Raw genomic sequence first — 8749 nt, 5'->3', positions numbered from 1 at the left:
TTGTTTTGTGTATGAAGTGATTGGGGTGTGTAGGCTTTTTTGTGGTATTTTGTGATGGATATAAGATTAGAAAATGATGTATACATGTTGTTATTATTGTGTCCCTATTGTTGTTGGTATTATGTCAAATTGGGAGGAAGTAAAGATTATAGGGGAGAGGCTGCCCATTTAATTACAAAATATGTTTGTCGTTCGTTGTGCGATTTCCGTAACTTAATGATAGTATTGTTATCATTGTTGTAGGTTAAGGTGCGACGAGACGCGTTCACGTGGTTATTGGACATATTTTGATAAGGTACGTTAAGGCTAAATTGTTCCTTTATTTTGGCATGATCCCGTAACTACATGTATTTAATAACGAGACATAAAGAGAAGTTCGTACTCCTGAATTTATGTATATTATCCTAGTCTCATAAGTTACGGTTGTAACGCCTCGTAAAATTCTACCTAAAAACCTGAAACTTCGTGGTGCCGAGTCAGGCTTATGTGTCAAAGATTGTTCAGATTCTTTGCGGCGAGCTTGCGAGTCGCGGTACGAACTTTTTGGGTGGAGCAATGTGTTGGAGAGCTAAAGCAAATTTTCGGAAGTTCAAGGTATTTTGTGAGGCCAATTTGGAGACCGCAGAACTGATATGTGGATCGCAGATCTGTCGCGAAGTGAAGCAGAGATTTGAGTTAATTTTTGGACCAAATATGCGTACCTTTATGCGGTCGCATAATCATTTTGCGGACCACATAAACCATCGCAAATCCCCACATAGAAATTCCCGAAGGGGTATTCTGCGGCGCATTATGCTACAGCAAACCGGTCGCAGACTGAAGCAGAAAAATTCTAGTACTGAGGGCCATTATGCGGCCTATTCTGCGAACAACAGATGCATTGTGCGGTCGCATATGCGATAGCAGATTCGAGTTGGAGCTCCTATTTTTCTAAATTTTGAACTCGACCCATCCTAATATAACACCTCTAAGCTTCATTTTAGAAGGAAAAATCAGATGTTTCCAGAGAGAGGGAGTGGCCTAGAGTGAGAAAGGGAAATTCCTAAACCTTACCCACAAATTCCTACTCAAATCTTGGAAGATTATCAAGTAAAGTTCACTAAGTCTTCATCTTAAAAGTAAGAATCTATGCCTAACTCTTAATTTCGAAATTTCTACTAAAAATGGGTAATTAGCAAAACCATCCTTGGGTAAGAGAGTTGTTATCTTGCATGCATGTGTGATGAAAGAGAGTAGGAGGATTGTGAGCTAAAAATAGTAAAGGATATGGTGTGGGATGATGGAATCTTTCACAAAGGGATCTTAAAAACATATTGCACACCTAGTGTTTGATAATATGCTCAAATGAGCTAGAATCATGATCACCTTTCTAATTATTGGTTTAACTTGCTATATTCCTAAAATAGATTGAAACTGCTAAGAGTTCCAGAATATAGTAGAATTTAAGGAAGCTCTATTGAAATGGCTAAAAACCCATTCTCTTAGAATTGAATCTCATGGTGTTCGTGCATTCGGTGTAAGTCATGAATTGATCGTTATACAAATTGGTATTCGAATGTGCTTGAGTTGAAAAATATATGTGCAATATGTATTCCAATGCTTTCGTCATGTTATCTTATTATTTGAGGATGTATTCAAAATATGGAATATGTGCTGAAAAAATGCCTAGACTTCAAGTCAAAGTCGAATAAAGATTGTTATGCCATATTGGATGAAAAGCCTCTATGTGCCTTAGATTCTAAATTGCTTATGTGAGCTTAAACTTTTTGAGAAGAAATGCCTTATTGTTGGAAATCTATGATGATTTTTGAAAGCAAAAATCTGAAATACGAGATACAAAACGAGATATACTGAAAGTGAAATATGAAATGCAAAATATGAAATACGGCCAAGTGCCAAGAATAACTTAATAAATGAGGCCACTCATGCCAATATATTGAAATATGGGAAAGAAATCTGAATTGAGATGATTGATTAAAGGTTGATGTCTCAAGTGAGATGGTCTAGCCGATCGGGCCGTGATCGGACACCATATCGCACATGGTGGTAACTGTGTTGGAAATGATTACTTGAAATTGGGAATATAGTTGATGTCTCAAATAAGACAAGAGGATTTGCTCTGATGGTAAGCAACCCCCACTTCCAACCAAGAGGTTGTGAGTTTGAGTCACCCCAAGAGCAAGGTGGGGAGTTCTTGGTGGGAAGGATGCCGGAGGTCTATTTGGAAATAGCCTTTCTACCCATGGTAGGGGTAAGGTCTGCGTACACACTACCCTCCCCAGACCCCACTAGTGGGATTATATTGGGTTGTTGTTGTTGTTGATGTCTCAAATGAGATGACCTAGACGATGGGGCCAAGATCGGACTCCGTGTAAGAATACGGTGGTATTGTGGATTGTTGCGTATGACACTAAAAATTACCCATCTTATTAACATGAAAATTGTCTATATGAATCCTTACTTGATGTTTTAGTATTGCTTGAAGCTCTTATTGAACTCATGATTGTTTTTCCCCTTGTATCATTAATCATTCTATTGATATGGTATTTTAGCTTTACACACTAGTACTATTCGACAGTACCAATGTCCCTTTTGCCGGGTGCGCTACATCTTTAAATGGATGTAGGTGGTTCAATAGCAGACATTGTTGATCACAGCTAGTGGTGCATCCTCCTCTCAGCAGTCTTGGTGAGCCCCATTTCATTTCGGGGTTATTCATCTTTTGTCCTTAATGTATTGTACTTGAGGTATAGCCGTGACCTTATTGTCGGCACTTTTGTAGTACTCTTTTGTATCCATTTAGAGGCTCCGTAGACACTATGTGGGTTGTATATGGGTGTTAGGATGGTCACTGGATTATGTTATGCTTATTCTATTGTTCCACTCAATCATAAGAATGTATGTATTTGATACTTAACCATGATGTAACTAATGAAATGATTTAGTAATATATATATATATATATATATATATATATATATATATATATATATGTGTGTGTGTGTGTGGTGTGTGTGTGTGATCTTCTGATTGTCTAATTAATGAAAATATGCCTTCTATTGATCGTAAGTGAGTTGGTTAGAAAGTGTCTAGCAGGCTTGCTCGGCCGGGTCCACTCGGTTGAGCACCTGTCGCGCTCCCCGAGGTTGGGGCATGACAACAGTATTCTCCCTTATCGAACTTTATATTCAATTAAGTATTGTCTTCTTCTAGTCAAGAGAGTAGAAGGTCTATATATGTATATACTTACAATATTTTCACCACCATCGAGTTGTAATCGATGGGCAGACCCCTATTGGACACCCTCTGATCAGATGGTAAGTTATATACCGAGTCTACTATGGCAACACCTATGAGCGAACCTAGAATGACCGAGATATAGAGCCTAGTATGGCCAAACGCTTATGAGCGAGCCTAGAATGGCTGAGATACAGAGTCTAGTATGGCGAAACGCCTATGAGTGAGCCTACTACGGCAGATCAATTACACATACCGAGCCTTATTAGGCCGGACAACTATTTTACTTACTATATTGAGAGAGTTGAGTCAGTATTAACAGGTAAGCATATCTTTAGATTATCTTTGTCTCTCAGTTACTTTCAATTATTATATTATCAGTTCAGTTTCAACTTTCAGTTATTCTGTTGCCTTACATACTTGATACATTATTTTGTACTGACGTCCCTTTTGCAGGGAACGCTGCATTTCATGCCTATAGATCCTGATAGACAACCGAATAGACCTTCTTAGTAGATAGAGCCAAACATTAGCCTGATTGGTAAGCTCCACTCCCCTGGAGTTACCAGGTTTAGACCTTGGAGTCCATTTTATATATAGAGATTACATGGGTAAGTCGGGACCCTGTTCCGACCATAGTACGACTATCAGTAGAGGCTTGTAGACATATCCTGTCAGTTAATGCATTAGGTTGGCCTTGTAGGCCTTGTATGTATATACATATATTTTTGGTTTATCAGTTGTAATAGGTATGACGGCCTTGCCGACCCAGCTTTATACTGATGTTCAATTGGAGCTAATCTCTGTTCAGTTTTATATTTTGTTTCACAAATTGTCCTACAACATGACCCTATCGCCAAAGTATCACATTGTATGTTAAGAGTCCCTGTTGGTACGCTCGGCCAAGTGAGATACCGGTTGCCGATCTTGTCTCCCCAGGTTTGAAGCGTGACAAAGAATGTCTATATTGTCACTACTGTTAGTAAAGTGACAAGTTTAAGGGGTTAATTATGTACTTCACTTTTTTTAAATTATAATTTTTTTGAACGGGAAAAAATTTCAGTTATTTCTAACTATAGTATTTTTTACAAACAATGATTATAATTTATAAACATTTTATGAAACTTTTAAAAATATTAATATTAAATTTATAAAGGTAGATGTTCTCGCCCTCCTAACCAAATTTTTTATTTACTTTGTGGAATATATGATTGAACAAAATGTCTATAGAAGAGAACTCATAAGTCATGCCCAATCGAAGTGGAAGTTACACATCTGATAAGTGATAAGAACAAATACGCATTGATCTTAGCCAGAAAACCAACAAAAATATAAAGTTTATAGCACATGAAACAAATAAATAAGGTTTTCACTATAAATCATATAAAATTAATATTTTTTTGTCAAACCAACTATGCCACACAAAATAGAAAGGCAAAATTAGGATGACAAGAAAGCTAAGCACCAACTGAGCAGCCAACGCTCCTGACGGTTATTTCCACACTTTGGTTTCTCCTCTCTCATTTCTCGTTTTCTCCGCACTTTTCACTTAAGCCATTGATTATATAATTCAACACATTTCATCTGTTTCTTAGACACAGCAATTCCATTTTTTGATTTTTCCTGTTATTCGTTCATCTGTGTCTCCAAAAACATGGCGACGGCTTTTTCTGCAACAAAAGTTTTGCAACCTTTGCCCGTTAATTCTACTAGATCTGCTGAAAAGCCCCTTTTGATCCAAAGCTCATCTTTTCTTGGATCATCATCCTCTCATATGCTTTCTCTCAAGAAGCCTTTTCTGCCTCCTAATTCCCAGCGTCGATCCAATGCAGCGGTTGTTGCTGTTTCTGATGTTGTTAAGGAAAAGAAGTCTAAGTCCAAATCCTCTCTCTCCAATCTGGTACTTTGCATTTTCTTGATTTTTTTTGTATTGATTTTGGCTTTACAAGCTCAGTTTTAATTTGGGTCATGCAAAAGATTCGTGCTTTTTTGGGATTTTACTCAGTTATTTGTGTCTGGTTTTCCGTCTGGTTGATTGGGCTAAAGGGACCTGCATTTTCTTAATTGAATCCCCATTTTTTGGATAATTTTGGCATTTGCTTTCATTTGGGTCATGCTCGCTTTGTTTACTTTATTAACTCCATCTTATAAGTGGTGTCTTTATGGCGATTTATTGCTTGTTTCTTTAAATTTTTCATATAACATTCCTGTTGCTTGCTAAAGATTCGTGCTTTTGGGATTTTGAAGTCTTTTTTGTGTGTTAATTTTGTGCTTATTCTCCATTCTCCATTGAATTTTCGTATGACATTGTAGTTGTTTGCAAGATTTTGTCTTTTTGTGATTTTACTTGTGTTGTTACATTTAGTTGATTGAGCTAAAGGGTCTTGCATTTTCTTAATTTTTATCCCAATCTTTGATAATTATGGCATTTTCTAGCTCAGTTTCCATTTGAGTCATGCAACTTTTGACCCAGTTGTAACTCGTTATTCTAAGTGTTTTTATTATGGCGATTTAGGTCCTTAGAAGTGGTTTAGCCTTTCAGAGCTATATACATTAAGAAAATACAGAGAACTCTAATTCTTTTTATTTGTATTTCATAATATTGGCATGAGACGAGTTAAAACGGAGTAACATGGTTAGTAAGGAATTAAGGATTCTTATAGCCGACCCCAACTTGTTTGGTATTGACCGATTGAGGAGTAATAGTAGTTGATCTAGTGCTTACTATTCTCTGAATTTCTCATGTAGCATTGCAGCTGTTTGAAAAGATTCGGGCTATTTGTGATTCTTACGCAATTATTTGTGTCTGCTGTTGCATTTTAGTTGATTACTAAAGAGGAAGGGTTGGTACTGTACGAGGACATGGTGCTGGGAAGAGCTTTTGAGGACATGTGCGCCCAAATGTATTACAGGGGCAAAATGTTTGGTTTCGTGCATTTGTACAACGGCCAAGAAGCTGTCTCAACTGGTTTCATTAAGCTCTTGAAGAAGGAAGACTCTGTAGTTAGCACTTACCGTGATCATGTCCATGCATTGAGTAAAGGTGTCCCAGCTCGTCAAGTGATGAGTGAGCTATTTGGAAAAACCACGGGCTGTTGTAGAGGCCAGGGTGGATCCATGCACATGTTCTCCAAAGAGCACAATGTTCTTGGTGGTTTCGCTTTTATCGGTGAGGGAATCCCGGTGGCTACAGGTGCTGCATTCACTAGCAAGTACAGAAGGGAGGTCTTGAAGGAGGCTGATTGTGATCATGTCACTCTAGCTTTCTTTGGTGATGGAACTTGCAACAATGGCCAATTCTACGAGTGCTTGAACATGGCCGCATTGTGGAAATTGCCCATTATCTTTGTTGTTGAGAACAATCTGTGGGCAATTGGGATGTCCCACTTGAGGTCTACTTCTGATCCTGAAATTTGGAAGAAAGGTCCTGCTTTTGGGATGCCCGGGGTTCATGTTGATGGCATGGATGTGTTAAAGGTGAGGGAGGTAGCAAAGGAGGCTATTGGAAGAGCTAGGAGAGGTGAAGGTCCCACTTTGGTCGAATGCGAGACTTACCGATTCAGAGGTCACTCTTTGGCTGATCCAGATGAGCTTCGTGACCCTGGTGAGTGTTCCATTTCCCTTCTGTTCATTTGCTCAAGTATATTAAATTCTCCAGTTTCCTTGTATTATTATCCCCAATGTACTCATTACTGTTTCTTTATTACTGCTGCTTTGGCATCTGTGGTACCTGACAATAATCATAGCCTATGTTTTCTGGGTTTTGAAGTTTCAAGCTTTAGTACTTAACAGAGAGCTATTTCTATAAAATTAACAATAGAAAGCTTGTCTGAAAACTCGTTGTGTTTTGAGTACCCTATGGGTTTTTTGTTTAGTGAATTCTGTCAGCAACTATACAATGTCGTAGCACATTAGCCGGCCATCTCTTCTAGTAATATGTCTGTACTATGATATGGCGAACAAAAGGATATCAGCATTTTCCTTCTAAAAGAAAAGGATATCAACATTTTGTACAAGAAGTTTCAAATTGGCTGGTTGTGCGGAAATTTTTTAAATAGTGATTTATGTGTGAGCTGAGAAAATGTGGAATGAAGAGCACTTCCTATTTGATTATTTCTAGCTTCCCTTTACACTCAAGCATATAACATGCATCTCAGGGGCACCACTAGATATCTTCTCTGATGGAGAGACAATTACTTCCTTTCTTTGACCTTAATTTGTTAATATTGGCAGCTGAAAAGAATCACTATGCCACGAGAGATCCTATTACTGCATTGAAGAAGTATATGTTTGAGAACAACCTTGTCAGCGAAGCGGAGTTAAAGGCCATAGATAAGAAGATTGATGAGGTGGTTGAAGAGTCAGTAGAGTTTGCAGATGCAAGCCCTGTTCCAGCTCGTAGCCAGCTGCTAGAGAATGTATTTGCTGATCCCAAGGGCTTCGGAATTGGGCCCGATGGAAGGTACAGATGTGAGGATCCCAAGTTCACTGAAGGCACTGCTCATGTCTAGTTCTCAAAGCTGTGCCGTGGACCTGCACAAGATGGCTTTCTGTAGTCGATGAGAAGCAAGTTTTCATTAATTTAGTAATTATTGATAGCACTTCAACACATGTATCGATGTCTTTCCCATGAGAAAGATCTAATGTGTTTTAGTAATAGTTTCAATTTTGTTCAGGGTGATGTTCTCTTTGTCTTGGTCATTGTTTCTTAGTTGTACTATTCATGAATGACAAAACCTGAAAGGCCTTGCATTCATCTTTTTGTATGTTCAATGGTTGTGAGCATCATCTAGTCTCTTGGCACTCTGTCTCTTATTAAATTTCTTTTAGCTACTTTGCTCTGTGCGGTCAAACGTAACTCTAGTTGTTGTTGCATCCTTGTAAAGCTGTGGATGAATTGTCTTCGCCCTTCGAGAGAACCAATTTGGAGGGTGCTATTGTTTTGAGTATTCGTTATCTGATGTGTATTGTTGATATACCAGTATTTATGTGGCTTGGTCAGTATCATGGAGGGTATACCACTACTTGTCTGCTCCTAAACTCTCATGGGGTTACTCAATATTTTATCAAAGTATTCTGGTGAAAGACTAGGTGTGTGAAGCTCAAGTAGATACCAGATCTTTACTTGTCTTAGTTAACCAGAATAAAGAGGTGTATGGGAAATTCATTAAGAAGAACCCTAACAGCTTGTTTGGATGGTTGTTCCTGTCGTATCGTATTGTATTGAATTGGTTGTATTGTATTGTTAAATCTATTGTTCAGGAATAATGAAAAGTCAACTTTTTTGCAACAACCGATTTGGTTTGGTGGGATTGTTTCCTATTTTTCTTTCCAATTATGCCCTAACTTATTACTCCACATTTCTATTTTACCCTTTACCTTTTTTACATTTCTATTTTAACTCCAAATCTCCAACCTATACCCTACTTTGTTTGTTTCTAGAACTTCTACCGCCAACGTTTAAGGTGTTTTGCCGTCTTCTGTTTTATTTTTTCTCCTAATTGGCTTTTAA

At 38.0% G+C, this 8749-nt stretch overlaps 1 protein-coding gene across 1 annotated transcript; it reads left to right on the top strand.

The window, feature by feature from the left end:
- The first annotated feature begins 4642 nt into the window (after positions 1 to 4642).
- On the top strand, positions 4643 to 8022 carry LOC107770390 (pyruvate dehydrogenase E1 component subunit alpha-3, chloroplastic-like). Its single transcript, XM_016589693.2, has 3 exons — positions 4643 to 5137; positions 6061 to 6841; positions 7471 to 8022. Exons 1-3 carry the CDS (start codon positions 4892 to 4894, stop codon positions 7746 to 7748), a joined length of 1305 nt encoding a protein of 434 aa, XP_016445179.1. The 5' UTR covers positions 4643 to 4891; the 3' UTR covers positions 7749 to 8022.
- The last annotated feature ends 727 nt before the right edge of the window (positions 8023 to 8749 follow it).

Source organism: Nicotiana tabacum, chromosome 10 (genome assembly GCF_000715075.1).
Source record: "Nicotiana tabacum cultivar K326 chromosome 10, ASM71507v2, whole genome shotgun sequence".
NCBI lineage: Eukaryota > Viridiplantae > Streptophyta > Magnoliopsida > Solanales > Solanaceae > Nicotiana > Nicotiana tabacum.
The sequence above is the reverse complement of the archived record's forward strand: the minus strand, read 5'-3'. Positions and strand labels throughout refer to the sequence as shown.

Excerpts from the sequence above, each read along its gene's own strand:
- LOC107770390 (XM_016589693.2), top strand. The coding sequence starts at position 4,892 with ATGGCGACGGCTTTTTCTGCAACAAAAGTTTTGCAACCTTTGCCCGTT. Across the intron at positions 5,138-6,060 it reads AATCCTCTCTCTCCAATCTG|TTGATTACTAAAGAGGAAGG; the intron begins GTACTTTGCATT and ends GTTGCATTTTAG. Across the intron at positions 6,842-7,470 it reads AGATGAGCTTCGTGACCCTG|CTGAAAAGAATCACTATGCC; the intron begins GTGAGTGTTCCA and ends TAATATTGGCAG.